This window comes from Varanus komodoensis, unplaced genomic scaffold (assembly GCF_004798865.1).
Source record: "Varanus komodoensis strain SLA01 unplaced genomic scaffold, ASM479886v1 scaffold4, whole genome shotgun sequence".
NCBI lineage: Eukaryota > Metazoa > Chordata > Lepidosauria > Squamata > Varanidae > Varanus > Varanus komodoensis.
In genome coordinates this window covers 47,428,143-47,448,918 of record NW_025335941.1, presented here as the reverse complement: position 1 = coordinate 47,448,918, position 20,776 = coordinate 47,428,143, and the positions used below count along the sequence as shown (strand labels likewise).

General features: G+C 39.0%; 1 protein-coding gene across 5 annotated transcripts in view; it reads right to left on the bottom strand.

Moving 5' to 3' along the window:
* The window catches only part of LOC123029280 (mitochondrial intermediate peptidase), a 51,987-nt gene extending 32,169 nt beyond the window's left edge, over window positions 1–19,818 (bottom strand). Inside the window, exons 1-12 of one of the 5 annotated variants that reach the window (XR_006415897.1) lie at window positions 19,493–19,645; window positions 17,455–17,628; window positions 15,676–15,764; window positions 14,827–14,913; window positions 13,405–13,468; window positions 12,398–12,580; window positions 10,441–10,597; window positions 9,712–9,760; window positions 8,830–8,890; window positions 7,345–7,397; window positions 4,500–4,653; window positions 1,554–1,631 (exon numbers count right to left, since the gene is read on the bottom strand). Coding sequence is in view for 3 of the 5 variants with exons in the window: in XM_044442070.1 (XP_044298005.1) it covers window positions 1,554–1,631; window positions 4,500–4,653; window positions 7,345–7,397; window positions 8,830–8,890; window positions 9,712–9,760; window positions 10,441–10,597; window positions 12,398–12,580; window positions 13,405–13,468; window positions 14,827–14,913; window positions 15,676–15,764; window positions 17,455–17,628; window positions 19,654–19,818 (1,314 nt within the window). In the remaining 2 variants the exon portion in view is untranslated. The other 4 variants (XR_006415896.1, XM_044442070.1, XM_044442071.1 and 1 more) reach the window with 4 other exon arrangements.
* Between the last annotated feature and the right edge of the window lie 958 nt (window positions 19,819–20,776).

Below are 20,776 nucleotides of genomic sequence, written 5' to 3'. Positions count from 1 at the left end.
CTGAGATACTTCTGATAAAAGAAGAATTGCACTGAAGGACATCAGGATGGAAGTTAACTGAGGACACAGTTTTTCACTTCAAAGACAAACCTGAGCTTGATACCTACATCCATGGACAAAACCCCAGAGTCAAGCAATACTTCTCACAGCCTGAGATTACAAGACCATAAAAGTGCCAGCATTTAATGAGAATAAACAAAATGAGATAAATGCAGGCTTTAATGGAAATATAACTTCAAAACATTTTACTTAACCTAACATACAGCATTTTTACTGCCTCAACTGGTACTATTTATTTTTAAGAAAAACTCTTCCTTATTGCTCAGAAGGGCTAGGAGCAACCGATTCTGGCATATGATACTTTCAAACAAGATGTCAATTGTACGAAAAGCATAAAATGTACTAACATAAGTAAAAGCTGACATATGCTTCACCCCATGTCAAAAAGGCCCCTACTACCCTACTATAAGTTACATCTGGGGTCATTTTTTTACCCCAGAAAACGGACCTTCAGACAAGGAAAACACTGCATATGAAAGGTTTTTGTTCTAGCTGAATTTTTCCTTCAAGGGGTTTCAGTGAACATAAGAGTGGCTTTCAGCTGGCAGCAAGTATAGAGAATTTGTGGTAGAATCTTTCCTGAGGATATGCATAACAATACAATCTGTATACCAGTGGTTGGCATATCAACATTTTCTTTGCATAACAGCAAGTTGGTCTACTAACTTGAAAAGAAAAATTAAAGTTTCCCTCAATGGATTTTAATTCTATTTGTTGGAGGTTAAGAATTGTAGCTTTCAAAAGAGGCCAAGATAACCTGTATTGAAGATTACCTTTTTTTGTTCCTTTGGGGCCTATTTTGGGGAGTATAAAAGTACTTCACAGAACTATTTTCACAAGGATTTGGGCAGCCTTGTTTTGGTTTATTAAAAAAAAAGCTAGGATGCCCCAGACACATTTTGGTTTATTTTTTTTTTTAAGCCAGCATGCTGAAGTCTAGGGACTTTTTAAACTAGGCACTTTGTGATAATGTCCTATAAGGAAAAGTCGAAAGAACTTACAATACAGAATGTGAGCTAGGAGATTCCAGTTGCCCCAGGATGTGGGATTTATTCACAGCAACATAGTTAAAAACAATATAAAATATTGATTCCATTATAAAATGGATTGAATTGATAGCAAAATCTAGTAATCCTCTGAGGCCTCCATGCTTCTCCAGTATGGAAAAGACTTAGGTGGCTGACTTTTGTACCTGATTATGAGGAAGAAAGGCTAAGGAATCATCAGAATACACTGTATCCCGATGCAGCCTCATTCTTTCTCCTCATTCTTCCCCTCCCATCCAGTGCTAGGGATGCATTGAAACAGGCAACTCTAGTTTGTTTGAGCTCAACACATTTCCTGCCCACTTCTAATCTGATAATTGAAAGTTAAGTGTGATGTCCCTTGACTGATTTATATAAACAAATGACTTTCTGTAAGTAATTATTATGGGAGGAGCGGGGAGGTGGAGAGGAAAGTAGCTTTTATAACTTTATAATGGCAGTTGTTACCTGATGAGGCTTGTTTGGTCTTTGAAAGAAATCACAGTAGATATATCCCAATAATCCTTCTTGTTCATGGACAACTGCCTAAAAATATAAGTGAATGTAAAACAGTCAATAACCTATGATTCAGTATTGGTTTTATTTTTAAAAATTGTCTAAACATAGTTTTTTTTTGATAATGAACACAACTAAAATGAAAATTGTAAAGTTTTGAGTATCACTAAAAGTTTCAGTTCTGCAGTTTATCCAAATGGATGAGTCATGAAGTAATATATAAATAAACAACACCTTTTAAGCAATGTTTGACATGTTAAATGTGCTTCCAACTGTATATCACAATTAAACGTAATGGGTGTAGATCTAGTAGGAAGCAGTTATGAAAGATTAGCAAGGAATAGTTAATCTACTTTACAGAGATTTTGATGAATGACAACCCTGCTGGGACTCTGGAGCAGGGTGGAAGTGAGAAAGGTGACTTATTAGAGAGCATTAAGAGAGGAAATTAAATTAAATTAAAGGGACGAAGAATATATGTGCACTTATATTTGGTAAACCTGTTTTTAAACATTTTCATAGTTAAAGATTCAAGGCTGATCTTAATGACATATTTCCCTACTGTTAATTACTACTTTGGGAGTCCCTTGAATAGGGAAAAGCAGGGTACACTTTCAAACAGCAACATATGATCACATATAGTAATTAAAAAAAAACAACGCTAAATGGATGGAAGATATGTATCTGTAATACTAGAAGAGCTATGCAATTACCAAAGCACCCATGACCTTCTTTGAAGGTTATGCATGTCAGTCATCCATCTCTGAACTGTACAAAATTTGAATCCTTCGATATTTGCAAGTTGTTTGGAAGGATTAGCATGAGCCTTGGCTAACTAGTTTTCTAAGTCTTATTGTTAGGAGAGAACTGTAATCAGTTCAAGTTGAAAAACCTCAGAAAACAGCGCAGAAGCCTCCTTTTCCAAGGAACCAGACATTACAGAGGGACCAATCCCATGCAATTTTGGTTCCAGATCATCTTTATCGTCTTTATCTGGCAACACTGTTGGAAAAAACCACTAGGATACACTTCTGTGCTCTAAGAACATGGAACTTCTGCCTGCCTGACGGCCATTTTTTTAAATTTCATTTTTATACTGCCCAATAGCCAAGGCTCTTTGGGCAGTAAACAAAAGTTAACATTAAACAAAAGTTTAAAAACAAACACACAAAGATTTAAAACATCAAAACCATAATAGCAATTGCAATTGAAGCAGCACAGAAACATAGCAGTGGTGCAGAATAAAATGCAATATATAAAAACAAATTTTAAAAGTTAAACTGTTAAAATGTTGCGAAAACAAGGCATTTTTTCCACCTGGCATCAGAAAGCATGCAAAATAGGTGCTAGGAGTGCTTCTTTGGGAAGCTCATTCCCCAACTGGGGTGGCCACAACCAAAAATGCTGTCCTCCTGGTAACCACCTGCTTCACTTCCTTTGGAAGGGGCTTCTGGAGAAGAGCCCCCCCATGACCTCAGGGTTTGGGTAGGTATATATGAGAGGAGGTGATTCTTCAGATAACCTATCCCCAAGTTGTTTAGGGCTTTGACTGTTAATACTAGTACATTGAATCAGGCACAGACTTTAACTGGAAGCCAGTGTAGCTGGAAGAGGATTGGCATAATATATTCTTGTAAGCAAGTCTCCGTTGACAGTCCAGCTGCCCTGTTCTGGATCAAGTTAAACTTTCCAGACCATTTTCAAAGGCAGCCCCATGCAGTAATCCACATGAAAGGCTACCAGAGCATGGATAACTGTAGCTAGGCTCTCCCAGTCTAGGTAGGATCATAGTTGGTATATCAGCTTAAGTTGATAAAAGGTGCTCTGTGCCACCAAGTCTACTTGTGCCTCAAGTGACAGTTCTGGATTCAAGAGCACTCCCAAACTATGAACTGTGTCCTTTAGCAGGAGTGCAACCCCATACAGAATAGGTTGATTATTACCCAACTGGACAGATGAACCACCCATAAGAGCACCTCTGTCTTATCTGGACTGAGACTCAACTGAGGCCCTCATCCAATCCAGTACTATGCTCAGACTATGATTCAGAGTGGTCTCTGCCTAGCCTGGGTTTGATGAAAAAGAGAGTTAGAGCTGAGTGTCATCTGTTTATTGAGACCTTCAGTATAGACAGGGTATAAATGTTTAAAATAATAAGTAAATAAATAAATGTTGGTGGTACCTCTGGATAACCCCGCCCCCAGTCTTTCATGTAGGTGTTGAATAGCATACAGGATAAAATTGAAACCTGCATTGGCATAACATGGGTAAAAGGGGATATTTTGGGGACAGGGCAAGGAAGAGATTGCAGGGGACAGGATATGGACTATTCTGAAGCCACTCCAACCTCCTTTCTTCCCCCATCAAAACAAGCTGGCTAGAAAGACAAAAAAACTCCCTATTTAGTGAAATATGCAGGCTGGGAGTACAGAGGGTTAAAGATCTCCTCTATTGTTCCTCCTAACTGAATGAGATGAACAAAAGCTTCTTACTAGGATCACACCAGAATTGTAACCTAAATCACTAATGTATGTACAGCAAGATTAAATTTCTGAGGGCCTTTGCAGGTTAAAGAGCTGTATAAAATGATGGTGTTGGAGCCAGATTAAGTTAGCCATATTTTGGTGTCAAACCTCTTTGTTTCCACTGAAATGAGTTAGTTAAATTAGTAATGACTAACTTGATGGGATTTCAACCGGGTAAACCATGAGTACATGAGTCTGGATACCAACCATTCTCAACATTCCAGGGACTGAACTTAAGTGGTGCCACCCATGCTGTAAATGAGGGGAAGTGTTACTCCAGAAAATGTCTTCCTTTTGAAGCATCATGCAAATTACATTCATTGGCTACCTTTATTGCACTGGTCCACAACAGTCAGGATTTAACAATTCTTACCAGTTTACGAACGTCCTCACACCATACTTCTCCCTTCTCAGGCTGTTCAGCATAAAGAGAGATTCCTAAGAGCTTATTGAACAAGCTGTTCAGTCCTTCCATACATGCTCCAAGAGAGAAAAAGGGACAATATAAACTGGGTTCAATATTATACCTAAGATAAAGAAAAAGAAAGTTGGATTACAAAATGTCACAAGTGTGCAATCAACACGTAAATGAATTAAACACTAGAAACAGTGTAATTGCTAACATTCAACAACAAGGCCGAAAGTAGGCATGATGAGAATTGTTAAGCTGCGACTGAAAACAGCAAAATATATGCAAAATATATGTTATGGTATCACTGCACTTCAAGTTTGCTTGCCTCACTTTAGCAGCTGTTCCGTGTCTGTAGAGGAAAGAAAACTCAGAACAAACTGATATTACACATTTTCTATCACCAGATATGCAGGAGCAAGAGAGAGAATTTTGTCGAATTCTTTCTTTCGTTGTTGCAAGTGCCACATTAAGAACATCGAATGTCTGCCTAAACAACCATTTGGTTGTGTCAACAAAACTTCCCAGTGAGAAGTCTGCAGGTAGACATGAGTACATTCACACCCCTACCTTGCTCAACAGACTATGTACAGGCAGTCCCAAGTTATCAACATCCAAGATATGAACAACCTATACTAATGAGCAAACTGCCATAAAGCCCATTATTTAAAAAAAATTCTTGCAAGGAATCATCATTTATTTATTTATAACATTTTTATGCCGCACCCATAGCAGAAAGCCTCATCACCATAGAGAGAGGGGGAGTGGAAGGAAAGAGAGGCAAAGCCTCCAAAGCATCACCATCCAAAGAGGGAAATCTCTCTTGCATTTCCTTGTTGCAAATAGGAAGCACAGGTGAGTTTGGGTGGGTGGGTGGCTAGAGATATTCATGGTCTTTCTACTTTCATGGGGGTCCTTTGCCCCTAACCTCTGTGACTATGGAGGGCCAACTATATGCCCTCAAAGCAAAACGACAGTGGAACAAGCTGCCTAGAGAGGTGGTGGGCTCTCCCACACTAGAGACATTCAAGAAGAAACTGGACAGCCATCCAGGATTGCAGACCTCAACAGTTTCTTGAAAAAAGAGACAAACAAGGAGTACAAAACTTTCAGCTACAATTCTCCCAACACACCACCATGCATATGATAAATTCACACATAGTTTCTCACTCATGACTAAGAGCTTTGGAATGCAATCCTATGCATGTTTTGACAGAAAATGAGTTCTGTCTAAACATGCTTAGCTTTGTGCCCTTGGGCATTTTTTGAAAAATGGAGAAACACACACATACTTTGTTTTATATTTAACAGTAAAAACAGGATGGACAGCCGGAAACATATTGCCTAGGCATGCTTCATCTACCCAACCAGACATCTATAGGAAATATTCTAATCGTCTGCTAATGTGACTATTTTGTCTGTATAAAGATGCCCCATTAAAAGCAATAGCCAAAGCAAGTGCTGAGTCAAGTCAAAGCATTATTTTACTATATTTCTAAGCATGCAACACAAACAAAACTACTTCTGTCTGATGGCAAATCATTTTGGAGTGTTGCATTATTTTATTTTTTAAAGTTTGTACTGCATCTCTTAATCTGCAAATAAAAATGTAATAAATAAACATAAACAGATATAAGAGGCCACTCATTTTTTAAAATGAATAACTGACAAAGCAGTGTAATATAAAAAAAATTGCAGAAAGGTGACAAATTGATGCAAGAGCTCCTCCTGGTGTTTGAACTTCAGAAAGTTACTGCATAGAGTTTTGGAACCAAACATCTTGCTATATAAGCAGAAAGCACTTGTTCTTAGGCCACAGAGTTAATTAATTGTTTGATTTCCAAGTGTCCTGTACTGACTAGGGATTCAAGATACCTTACATGGTAGCTATACTAAAAGCAGGAAATTGGTAGACTTGCCCTCTGCAACCATAGGTGATCTCTGGGCCAAAGACATTGCAGAACTTAAATATTTCTTATCATATACCATCTCAAATTAGTGACAATAAATCAACTTTTTCACAGAAGAATGAAATTAAGAAGTAAGATTTTTCAGCTAACAGAAGTGGTGGTGCCACCCAAATGTTTTTCTAGTAAGCAAACAGCAGTGCACAAAGGAAACTTAAAACAACTTACTGAGAGAGAGATAAAAGAGGCTTCCCAAGGAGGTAGCAGATTCAAGACAAGATAGCATGTTTTGCTTTAAAGCTGTAGGATTGTTCCCTAATCAAAGTATTATTCTGTCACAGTAGCACAAGATATCCCAATGCTCCTTTAATGTTTTACTCAGCTTTGTAATAAGGAATACCTCATCATCCTTAAGATATGTATATTTTAGCTGGTTTCAACATGAACATATAATGTACAATGAATACTTACGATAAGAAGCCACCAGCCTGACCTTATTTAAACATATTAACTGTAGGTATAGCCATATCAACAAATCCAACAAATAGCAGAGTTTAAAGTCTAATTTTTCCAACCACGATCAACACAATTTTGAAGAAGAGTGACCAAATAATTTTTTACCTGTTTTACCCTGCACAAAAAAAATAAAACTTACCATACAGCTAAATCTACAGTGACCAAGCAAAATATGTACATGGAAAGTTTGTGATTCATGCTTGGTTCTGATGTAAGCTCAAACAAAGACACACACACATATGCAATTACAAACAGATAAAAGAACAATGATTTTCTACAGGAGGATAAACAAATAGGTGCAATAGCTTTTTAGTAACTGAAAACTCAGACTATATTAGAATGCAAAAAAGACCTAGAAGCACCAATGACCAAACCAGAACACTTACCTCTCAGCACGCAGGACACCACTATAGTATGGATGATCCCAAGGCATTAGTTTCTGAAAAACCAAAGAATACTTGTTCTGAAGCTTAACATAAATCAAATAAAACATGTCAGTTACACAGCTTACCATCTGCTTAATAAGGTTCTTGTTATTTTTTTAATGTGAACCTTAACAGCAATGATGAAGAGAAGGGGGCATGTGTTATAAAACAGCACAGTTAAAATTTTCAGCTGTCCAGTATGTTTTTACGTACGTCATACACAGGAAAACAATTTATTTATTACATTTATGTAGTGCCTCATTTTTCAGGCATTTTACAAAAACATACAGATAAGAATATGATGAAATTAATAACATAAAACAAAGAGGTTGCCAATTCAGCATAGAATACACTAACAAGTACAAGGTAAAATAAGATTGCAAGGACTAAAAATACAATATCAACTTATCAAAATGTTTAAGAAATACTTCTAAAACTTTTAAAGATTTCAGAGAGAACACAAAAGTCTTAGCACTGAAAAGTCTGGCACTGAAAAGATACCAGAGTTGCATAACTATTCTGTTTGGGCTGACTGGCTGCACCTAGGCTGAGTGACTGCATTCATTATTGTCTTTTGTTTCACTGGATTCTGTCAGGAGATCTGGAGGATGACCTGGGAAATTAGTGGTCAGAGATTGGAAGCTAGCCTAATAGGGTTGTGTATGCACAGACCCCAGAGCCCTTTTCAGTAATATGCATCCAGTATGATTCCTTAGTATTATATGGCGTCTGGACTAGCTGCATCAGGAATGAACGCCAGGATCTTTGCAGGGTCAAGCATGGCAAAATCTTCAGGTTCTGGCTGCAGGTCAATAGCCCAGCTGCTGCAAATGACAGCATGGACCCTGAGATAAGGACATACAATGTGGCTGGTTCCACATACAGCTGCCAGCAGCTATGTGATACTGAAAGATGGTGCTACCTGTGCCAAACATTCAGGGCAGGCAAGTTAAAGATTTAAGTAATACATTCTAAAAACTTCCACTTACATTTATTTAACTAAATTGTCTCAATGGGTACTTGGGAGTCCCAAATTATACATCACAAAGCAGGGCTATTAGAAGAATCATGCAGCGACACAGTGAAAGTAAATGATTTGTGAATAAATAAAGAAGGGTCTGCCAATTTATAAGGTAAGTGCATACCATTCTTCAAAAGTCTGCATGAACTAATTGAACGTAATGTTTAACATACATTAGGGAACACATTACATTTTCCACCTTAAATTTGGCTTCTATATAAATCACTGTGTTTAAAACAGTATCTTCCTTTCAGATTTCCTTAGAGAAAAGAGCCTTGAAACCCAATATTGCATTAACATGAAGCTGAAAGCAGGAGAATGATTAGATTACACCAACATATAACTGAAGTTATAAAAACTGTTTTTTCAACTATAGTATTTAACTCATTCAAGTTATGGGAAAATAAATTAATAATATAACTTACTGATTTAACAGGATTAAGTTTCACTTTCATAGCTTCCATCATTTCAAAATCCTTCAGAGTTCTACAAAACAGTTTTAAGTTTTGTTAAAGGGCTTTTCAAAAGATATGCAGTACAATTTCTTAGACATTTATTTGTCCATTGTACAAATATATACATCATTTAAGCAAAAACAAAAAATTAACATCAAGTGCCTGAAGGAGCTGTGTGTCTTCTCTGTTCTTTCAGTTATTTACAGAAAGGGATAATTCTGAACAATAGGGAAATTTTCTGCTAGTTTTCCCTCTTTTTATTATTAGTAAATAATGGACAGAATGAATCTATGGCCACTAGATATTGCCTGGGGGACCACAGGGTAGATCAGATTTTCAGCTCTGGAGTCGGAGAGAGCACCCTATACCACTCTGTTCTCACAGATCAAGAAAGCAACGTTGGAGAGGGGTCATAGGAAGTTGTTTGGGGCATGGAGGACAGGATTTGAGTGGCCAGGATGCGAGACATCCTGAAACTGCTTCCGCTGTCACCTTTCCCTGCTGAAGTACCATTGCTAGATAGCTGAAAGCAGCTGCCTACTTAAAGTGTAGAAGGGAAAGAGCAAGCAAGCGAAGACTAGATCTCCTCCTGCTCGCACTGGAGGTCCATGTGCTTTCAGTCCACCCCTGCAGGACTACTCCCTGAGTTCCCTCATATAAGTCTAACCTGACCTATCTGTGAGAAGATTTATTCTTTAATAAATAGTACAATAAGTTTTAATCAAGATTTGCAGAAAAAGAAAATCCATTCTGAATTATAAGGATATTCCCATTGCTAAATTACAAGAATTTTTCCTCAAAGAATGGAACATTCATTCTATTTAATATGATTAAATGAAAAAATAGACTCACCGACTGAGTAACTTATCTGAAAGCTTTTCAAGAAACTGCATTACTTTCTCTAAGAAAAAGAAAAAAACAGAATGGAATTTAAAAAGTGACTGGTGCAGGAGAAAAACAAAATACCCAAGGACAGAAAAAAATAGAACTATAAAATGCATTTAAAATAAACACTGCATAATTCCAAAATGTATTCAGGCAACAATGAAACAGCTTAAATGTTCTAATCATCTGTTTTTACTTGTAAATAAAACCATGAACATCATTTTCCTTGAAGTGTTGCGTACTTGCGGTTTTCTGAAGAGATCATTTTGAGACTGACACAAATCACAGCTAGTCATAAATTAATGAACAGATAAACACTACAACGTTTCTTTTAGCATTTACTGACACCAGTTAAATTAAAATGCAGAAGTTTGAGTCTTAAAGTATTACACCAGTCACTGGAACTTTTGAATAAAGGGAATATACCGTATAGGGCAATTTTTAGGTCCATTCACAATGGAACATAAAAAATAATCTTACTCAACATAACAATTAACAGCAACTGAAGCACTAACAATAAACATAATTACTTCACTGACCCTTCCATGCAGTATGTTTTCTATAATGATGCAATTTACTGAAAATGTTGACCATATTTTATGAAACATGTGCACAATCTGCATCACCTCACAGCCAACACTTATCCACAACAACTTGCATAATTTACATCTTCTCCTTAAAAGAAATTTGAATTACCTGGGGTTTTGATCATTGTTCCCTGAAGAGCCCGATGAGCAAATGTCTCATATCCAACTAACTGAGCAAGGAGGTTTCTGCTTGTAAGCAGTTCCTCTAAACAATGCAGTTGCCGAGCATTTGGGTAGAGAAAAACCTTGTAGGCTACTTCACGTACCTAATGTTAATTAAAATTAAAAGCAATGAACAAACAGTTCTTATAACACTAGACTACTTAGACCAAGTTTATACTACAGGGTTAATATTGTATCATGGGGTGGGTAGCCTTTTTCAGTTTAAGGATTAAAATCTAATCTGAGTAAAGACTCCAGCACCACATTCCATCTGTGGTTGTGGCCAAAGTGGCAGTGACAATCTCTAAATGGGGACAAACTATAATTTTTACTAATTTCAAACTTGCTTAGAAGTAAGTGGGATAATCCTCTGCATGTAATTTATTTATACCACTTAATAAAGTATCTAAATAGTTGTTTCTACTCATAAGCAAGTGATACTGCCTCACTCAGTAACATTTTCAAATGAAATTCCAAATATCAAGCCTTTGCATGTCTCCCCAGAAGTAATCAAGACATGTGCCCAAGAGAATACTGCAGAAACACTGAGATAAACACTTGGGATGTGCCAAAGCTAAAGGGGGGGGGTGATTTTGAAAGTGGGAGTGCCCATCAGCAAAGGCTTCACAGGTTCAATTAGTAAGCTGCATGATCTAGAGGTTGTCCGTCCATTGTATCACCTATTAGTAACTTAAGAAATGAGGTCACAGGAATTATCACTTTTCTATTTATTTAAAGAATATTAGAAATTATACTTCTAAAGAAATTACACCCCCACATTAGTTACCAACTGGTGAAGTACTTATTAAAAGGATAGCATTTACATTTTTTGGCATCATCCTTAGGGTCCAGATTTGGATTTTCATACATGCACGTAGACCCAGGAGGATGGTTCCATAACACCATCATCTCCCTCATCCAGCAGTCAGAGGTTAATTTGCATATGAAATGGACTGATCAGCTGCAAAGCTCATTACTCCACAGCAGCTACAGGGGCTGAAAGGTAGCCTTTAGTTCTAGGAAGTCAAGCATATTGCTGATTCTGAGGTATAAGCCACATGGGACAATGGCAGATCTGCATATTAAAACTAGTTCTACGTTAATCCCATGAGGTATGGGAAGGAAAAATATCTAATTTAGAGCAGAAGGAGTAAAAATATGAGAAGAGCAGAACTTTCCCCCTACCTGCCACTTCACCACAGCCTCCACACAACATGGGAGGAAGGTCCAGGAAAGTAAGCCAGTGGAGGGATTTAGCACGTCTTTTCCATACCTCCTTTTTGATCTTAGAATTAGATCTCCCACCTTACATACAATTGGAGCAGGCCCAGTTCAGTGACATCAGTCTGCAGCCAGCCATATGTAATTTGGACTTGCCTCACATATGGTAAAAGGTAAAGGTTTCCCCTTGATGTTAAGTCCAGTCATGCCTGACTCTAGGGGGCGGGGCTCATCTCCGTTTCCTAGCCGAGGAAGCCAGCGTTTGTCCGCAGACGTCTCCGTGGTCATGTGGCCAGCATGACTAAACACCGAAGTGCACAGAACGCTGTTACCTGCCCACCAAAGTGGTACCTTTTTATCTACTTGCATGTGCATGCTTTCAAACTGCAAGGTTGGCAGGAACTGGGACGGAGCAACAGGAACTCACCCCATCGTGCAGATTCAAACCTGCAACCTTTTGATCAACCAACCCAGCAACCACTGCACCACCTGTCTGCAGCCAGCCGCATGTAATTTGGACTTGCCTCACATATGGTACAGCTTTCCTATTTGTGCTAGCTGAGCAATAATTTTTTGCACACTGTAAAATGGCACACGTGTTTACAGAAATAGCTCCATTTATTGATAAATTAATACCAACACCCCACATAGGTGTTGCTGTAATGTATTTAACATATACATACCAAATCATCTGGACTATCTGCATTGAGACCAGTGATTAGGGCGTAACTGCCTTCAACTGCAAAGTTATGCTGAATATGTTGTGGTAGGATGTGCTTCTCAATCTTGTTTGGCAAATGAGATCCCATGAGAAATTCATTACATAAATCCAGTATTTTGACATTGAGATCTACTGCTCTCCTACGCTGCAAATCCAAAATACACAAAATAGGTATGTCTTTCAAATATAGTTCCATTAACATTTTAAGAATTCCTAGGACAGGGCATGGGAACCTGTGTTCCTTCTCTAGACTATAACTCCCATCATCCCTGGCCACTATCTCTGTTGGCTGGAGCAAATGAGAGTTGGAGCGCAACAGGTCTTGGATGTTAATGGCATGGCACAACAAATAGGCATCCCAATTATTGGTGTGTGTTTCTTCTGAGATAGAGATTTTTGTGTATAAACTGAGGCCATAGTATTTAGGATATCCTACTTTTAGGGCATAAGTCCACACTGGTGTAATCACTGGCTGTAGCATTCTGGGATCTTAATGTTTGAATCAACGAATATGTAGGCAATCTTACGCACACTAGTGCTTCAAAAACAAGCAAAATGATCTCCAATAGTGCATCCTGTTTGTAACTTTCATACAGTTAAAAATTCATTGTAAGTCACTCAGAGAGCCTCGGCTACAGGCAATATAGAAAATATTATTATAATTATTTTAAAAGATGCCATAGATTTAACATTTACTAACTTGCTCCTGCCTTTGGAAGCTTGTAAGCCTCCAAGTTCAGAGGCTTTATGGGGGCAATATGATAGCATCTTACGGGCACAATCCTACACATGACCAAATGGAAAAACGTCCTACAGCTCTCAGCATACCTCAGGCAGAATACTGGGAGTTGCAGGTCTTTTTGTCTAAAAAATATATATGTACACACACACACACACATTGGGTCTTAAATTAAATGCATTTCTAGATGCCTCAGCCAACAATCTCTCATTTATAGTGGAAATAATTACCTTTTTTCCATCCAAATGGATACCACTGATCTCAAAATCAAACATGAAAAGTTCTGCCACTTTCCTAAAAGAAATTTAAGAACAAATAATTGCTAATAGTTTCATTCTTTTCAGACACATTACATTTTGTGGATCTTTATCTTATAAACCAAGTTCTTCTGTGTCAATTTGACTACATTAAGAGTGGTTAAGTGAGGCCATTGAGTTCAAAAGGATTTACACCAACATAAGAAAGCATTCTAATCTATTTTGTACAAGCGAGCGCGGGCGGGGGGGGCGAGCGCGGGGGGGCGGTGAAGCGGTGCGCGCGGAGGGGTGGCAAGCATGGGCGGCAGCAGCTTGCTCGCTGGAGATGGGTAGGAAAAGTGGGGGACATCCTATACATGGGGGTGTCTAATAGATGGAAAAATACGGTAATTTTAAAACTAATAAATCTATACATAATCACTCGACAAACTGGACAATCACTAGACAAACTATCCAATGCTACTGCCTGATGCTACTGAAAACAGGTTGCAATAGTGATCCACTCTGGGAGCAATAAAGTGTCTCCCTTATGAAAATATGTCTGTGTGCTACAAGTGATTTATGAAACTAAATGCCTCAGGATGTTGTTCTAGCTTTTAAACAGAATAAGGTAAGTAAATGGAAACTAGGTCTGTTAGTAGCTATAAGCAAAATTCATGTTTAAATATAAACTGCATGCTTTCATCTCTTCTAATGATATATAGATAGCATCATGCCTTCTTTGCAAATTTCTTTGCACAACACTGACAACTGCTCTCAGTTTTGGCAAGGGGAGCAAGAAGGATGGGGATGCATGATAGGACAGAGTAGCAACAAGTTGTCCATGCAAGTTCTTAGACAAAAAGGGAACACAAACCACATTTAAGATTGCCAGTAAAATCAAAGAGTGAAGCATGCTGACAAACAAGAGACAGCCACCATGTTTCACAAAGACCCCTGCAGTTTCAGACAAGAGAGTACATTTTGAGGCTGGCTCGAATAATGTTGCTGGAAGCATGGGACATCTATCAAAGAAAGCTGAACATTGTATAGCAGTAGCTGAAGGCATGTCATTACACTTACATTACACTAATAGCTATTAGATTAGTTTAGTCAAATTGTAAAAATTTCATCTTAGTTCCAAGACTGAAGTAAGTCACAGACTGACAATCATTACATAATCTGAAAATGGTTTCACACTGTATCATCAAGCAAAGGAGATACAAACTCATGTTCTTCAGCCATTTTAAACTATAATTCCCATCTGCAGCTAATTATCAGGAATTATGGGAGTTGTAGTACAAAATATATGGAGGACATGAAGTTGCCTCCTCCAGTTGTAAGGCATGTTGATTTATTCAAATAGCCAGATTACAATAAGGAAAACATTACCGTAACAAAACGAACAATGCATACCTTGTTTCTGGATCAAGGGAAGCCATAATATCTTTATCAGCCAACAGTTTTCTCAGGCTTTGACACAAATCTACATCTGTATTTAATCTAGAAACATAGAGGTTTGAAGAACTAATTATTACCAATACAATAATTTACTTTTAGGTTTTAGTTCTCTATTTTCTGGTGTGCCTTATAAACTAATGGTACAATCCTATAAAAATGTAGACAGGAATAAGTCCTACAACTCCCAGTACTGTTCAACTAGCATGACTAGCTGGAAATTGCTGGGAGTTGAAGGACTTTTTCCAGCTAAACATGCATAGGATTATGCCCTAAATTGTTTTCAGACACCACTGAATGCTACTATAACTATAAACAGTGGAAAGTGGAAAAGTCATAGCAATTCTGTTCACAGTGTGCTGATGTACATGCATATAGCATATTGAGATCCATGGGTACGAATATTTCAGCAGAAAATATTGTCCTAGGGTGCTTCCACACTGGATTTAGTGAAAAGTTCACGTTTCATTCACTCATTCACCTTTTACAGGGCATCCATGCAACAGCATCATCCAAATATTGTTCTCCTGCATTTTCTTTGTGTTTTTTTCATCTTTGCTCAGACTGCAGAAAGTCCAGCCTTGTTTGGAAGGATGGAAGAGCAGCGCAGGAGCGGGTGGCCCCAGTGCAACTCTTCCATCTATCTACAGGGCCAGGGTTTGAAAATGTGCAGTGATATATCAGGCAGATGAAGGTATGGCCACTCAGCACTTTTCCACTATCACCTGTCTGGACAGTGCCCTCAGTAATTTTAATGGATTTTTAGTAAGTGCAATATTTAAACAAAATACTATAGCACAAACTTACTTTTCTACCATCGTACCAATGCTTCTGCAGGCATCTTCAGCAGCTTCTCTAAAAGCGTGGTCAGGATGGGCAATTTTCACAAAGTCAGCCTGATGCGATAGAAAAAAGAAATAATACTAAGAAAAAATTGTTTTGACAACCACAGGAAAGTTAGAAATTCCAGTTAGCTTCATATTATTATTATTATTATTATTATTATTATTATTACATTTCATATGTACTTAAATTGACAGATGAATCTTTTTTGTACCCTTCATAAAACAATAATCTTGCTTAACATGACATTTTCCCTAAATTGCCTTCAGGTAAAGCAATTTACCTGCACATAGTGACCTGGTGCTCACATAATGCCATTTCATAGGTTGTTTAGCTTATGACTTGGCATGGCAGCAGGGTTGTGGAGTTGGGAGTCATGGAGTAGAAACCAATTCTTAGTTACTGGAGTTGGAGTTGGTAAAATGTACCAACTCTGACTCCTAATGAATTTAAATTGTAATATTAATAACATGTTAAAATTTGCTATTTCACAAATAATAATTTGAGTAACTTAATTTTTTCAAGTTATATTTTCAGGATACATTTTAACAGATTACGGTTCTAAAAAGTAGCCTGAACATTCATGTTGGCAGTGACGAAATACCTTGTAGGCTGAGTGCTTTCAATCAACATAGGAAACAAAGAATTAGTATAATTATTTCCTCTATTGATATATAAATAAAGGAGTCAGAGATGAAGTCAATGGTACTATAAACTGAGGAGCTGAAGTTGGAGTCAGAGTCAAAGGTTTTATGTACCAACACCACAGCCCTGCATTGCAGGGCTGAAGTAAATGACACACTACCTACAAAGTGCTCACTACTTCTGCTTTAATCCAAACAATAAATCAGATGCAAAGCAGAGGCAGCAAGCAGATGAAAGGTGGTATACTCACTTACTTCTAAAAGGCTCTAAGAATCCCTGGTTTAAAGAACCCGTGAGTTGCTTTTATGTGTCAGTCAGACCTCTGTATGACATTTTCGTATAAGGATGTACATGAGAGCAGGAAGCAACCTGTATACCATCACGCTTGAAGATGAGACATATGCCTATTTTACCGTACATACATGCATTGAGAAGCAATGATTACTTTCTGCACACTAGGAATGAAACAACATACATGTTTTGTTTCCTCTACGGTACATTTATTTTCCTTCACATGTAAATTAATGTAGGAAAAAATCTGGCCCTAAATTGTGGACAGCTGATATTTCTTTTTTGAAGAAGAATTAAGACATGTGACAGCACACTAATGGAAGGGAACCTCTTTTTTACAGCTAGTTTATCCTTCCCTATCAAACTACAGTCAAAATTACAAAGTCCATCCATAGCAAGAAACCTGACTCTGCAAAACATAATCTAGTTTAGAACTGGAACTACAGTTTCTTACCCATTTTTCCTCTGGAAAACCAAACTGGTAATCTTTTCCTAAAGATGGGGTAAAGTCCCACTGATACCCAAAGTTCTTACTTTAACTATGTTAATTACAGCTTAATAGCAACCCATATGCAAGCTCACAATTATTAAACTGTGACAATTTTTAAAAATTATCTAGAAGTTGGGAAAAGCAACAGATTTACCTATTTCAATTGAAAATCTGTCTAGTCATTCTTAGTTTCAGTAGCTTATAGTACTGTTGTAATTATGTGCATAGTTCAAAAACTACAAAACTAATTAATCTAGAACTGTACCAGTAAGTATCAATTAACAAAATCCAATTTCTTAATTACAAAAATGTCTTACTAGATCTGCTACTCTACACAAGGCATCTGAGAGCTCATCAAAGATCATTACTGTTTCCTTTCCAGGTGGTGTAGTACATGCTTTCTGTACTAGGAGTTCTGCTTCTTGGAGTGATTTTTCTTGAGCTTCTTGAAATCCTTCTGGACAATTCAGCTCCGCTACACCAAATAAACCCTAAAACACAGCAAACAGGACCAAAATAAATAACACCATATATTTTCTTTTTGTTATCTATTCTGCAACATGACAAAGTTCATTACGTACATGCCTTTTTGTACATTTACAAAATTTTCTAAAGAAACACATTCTTTAGGGCTGCAATCCTATACACATTTACCTGTGAGTAAGCCCCACTGAATTCAGACAGATATACATAAGAGCAGAAATATATAGGATTATAATGTTAGTGTTAAACATATACTGATCATGGCAATGTGAACAGAAAACATAGTAACATTAAGTATGAAACTCTTTCAAATCATTTTTATTAGTTTTTATCCTGTTAGTGTTGCAGCAATCTAATTTTATTCAATGTATGTTTATAAAATTGTATTTCCAGTGTCTAAAGCAAAATAGCTTTGTGTTTATAGCTGATTAAAAAGTAGGAAGTACAAATAGCACATCCTCTTTCAGGATAGTGCTTCTCCCTTCCTTAGGATCTTTCTTCCAAGCACATTTTGCAAACCAAAGCTTGCAAATCTCCTTGTACGTGGATTCCTGTTTTGGCTACATAATAGAGAGCTGAGTACACTATCAAATTGTTCTAAACCACCATCATTTAGATACATATTTTCCCAAAGAAACAGAGTTCTTCAATAGTCAGGGTACAATGTGATAATGTCCAGAAGCCTCTGTACTTCCAAGACTAGCATGCTGCCTCTGACCTCAGATCTGGGAATACAAAGCATCCTACAACCTCCTAAATGTTGCCTAGGGGCCATGGGATTTGGAATGTGGAGCCACTGTTTAGCTAGGGTTTCCACCTTTTTTGGAAGGAGGCATCCTCTGCATTTCTCCCATCTTGAACCAACTTTTCAGGGAAACCACAGGACTATACTAGAAGAAGCAAAAAGCACATATAAGGGGGAAATAGCCATGTTTGTGAACTGAAAAATAAGATTTCATGAAGGGATGCCAACTGAAAAATAAGATTTCATGAAAGGATGCAATACTGTGCTACACAGACACACCTATTCAGAAATAACACAGTTAACAGCACAACCAGAGATGCACAGCAATTCTGCAGGGACTCAAAACTTGGATCACACCAAGGGTTCTTCATGATACCACAGTATACCAGAATGGAATGCATGAATTTTCCTCATTGGGAAACATGCTGGTAAAGTGGAAGAAAATCATGGAGCAGCTGCAGGATCATGACAGCACTGTGTGGCCAGTTTTCCAAACACACACACACACACACACACACACACACACACACGAGCGGGGGGGGGGGGGCAAAGTGGCATTACATTAAATGCCTTGCCTGATCAAGCCCTGGGTAAAAATCATCTCATCCAAACTCAAGTGGAAAAATAAAATGTACTGATCACACATGTCAGGAAAGTCAGAGCTGAGAGGGAAGCTTTTGTACCACTTACAAGTAGATAATAAACTAATAATGACTGTGGAAAGTTTTCCATGGCAGAAAAACACAGTGATGCAACAGATGGATTTTTGCTTGTCATGGAATCTAGCAAATGTAAACAAAAGTGATAAACCTATCAACAATTATGGATTCTGCCATAGATGCCCTTGCCACAATCCCAGAAACTTAGGTGGCACTCAGTGAGGAGACCAAGATCATGCATAAGATAATAACCATAAGATAATATTCAGCAATTAAGTTGAATGATGGGTGATTCATCCCAGAGACAAGGGGGTACTTCTTCACACCACAAGCAGCCAAATTGTAGAATGCATTGCCACGAGATATGCATCTTCTGCACAGACATGTACAGGAGTGTACCTGAGCTCAGGGATGCGGAACAAGTAGCCCTCCAGAAGTTGTTGGACTGAAACTCCCATGATCCCTTACCATTGGCCACACTGGCTGAGGCTGACGGGAGTTGCAGTCCAGCAATACATGGACGACCACACGTTGCTTGCCTCTGCGCTCTGGGGCTCAAAACGAGCGCGGGCCTGAGCCCCACGAGCGCAGGGCAGCTCCGTCGGGGGCGAAGTCCGGCTGCCTCTCACCGTTTTCTTCCCCACCTCCCGGCTGTGCTGCTGCTGGGCATTGAAGGCGGCGCCCACGGGGGACCAGCTGGTGCTGACCCATCTCGGGCCGCCCAGCCGGCCCGGCCCCGCTCGCCTCAGGCCGCTCGCGGCGGCCCGCGCCACCCGCCGCCAGCCAGCCAGCATGGCGGAGACGCTGCGCTGCCGGCCTCCCGGGCGCGACCCCGACGAGAAGGCGCGCCTCGCCGCCGCACACGGCCGGCAGGCGCCCAGGTTCCGGCGACGGCCGCTGACGCGTCGCGCGCGAGGAGGGGCCTGGGCGGGCGGCCTTCTGCCCGCCTCTGCCGCCTGCGTTCGCTCCCGCCCGGGCTGGGCCGCCTCGCAGAGAGCCGGTTCGCCCGGCGCGGCGTGACGTGAGGCGGTTTTAGTGGCCCATCTTAGTGGCCCCCGTGTGGCGCCGGGGCTGAAGGCGCGTGTCAGAACTTCCTGTATCAGTGTATGCATTGGACTCTAACTCCCATCATTCTGAGCCAGCCTCACGAGTAATTAGCAGAATTTATTTATCAGCAGGGGCTCAATACCTCTTGCAAATCCTACAGCAGTTCTTTTAATGCAATAAGCTGCAATCCAATGCATGATTAGAAAAAAGTCACTCTGGCGGCTGGGGCACGTCGGGAGTTGTAGGACTTTTCTGTTTGAACATGCATCGGATCGTGGCGTAACTCACTATGGTGCCCCCTGTTGGTGTATCTCAGTAAAATAAAAAAGTAGATCCTACAAGCTTTCTGAGGAATATCCACTTGGGCCTTACAGAAAGTTTTCTGGTGTGTGTTTTTTTTTTAATCGTGGGGATGATTTAAATTGTGTTTCTCACATGTACTCTGCTGCTTCATTATATGCATGGGCAATGCATTATAAGCATTTGCTTTCAGGCAAGAATTGCTATGCACTCTGTTTTAATTAAAAGTAACAGTCTCACTGAGTCCAACAGGCATGTGTTCAAGGAAATATGAATCATGATGTGTTGCTTAGAGCTACTTTCTCCAGCCTACTTGCTTTCCAGATGTGCAAATTATGGGTGATTGGGAGTTGTAGACCAACATACCTGGAAGGCACCAGGTTGGAAAAGGTTGCATTATTTATT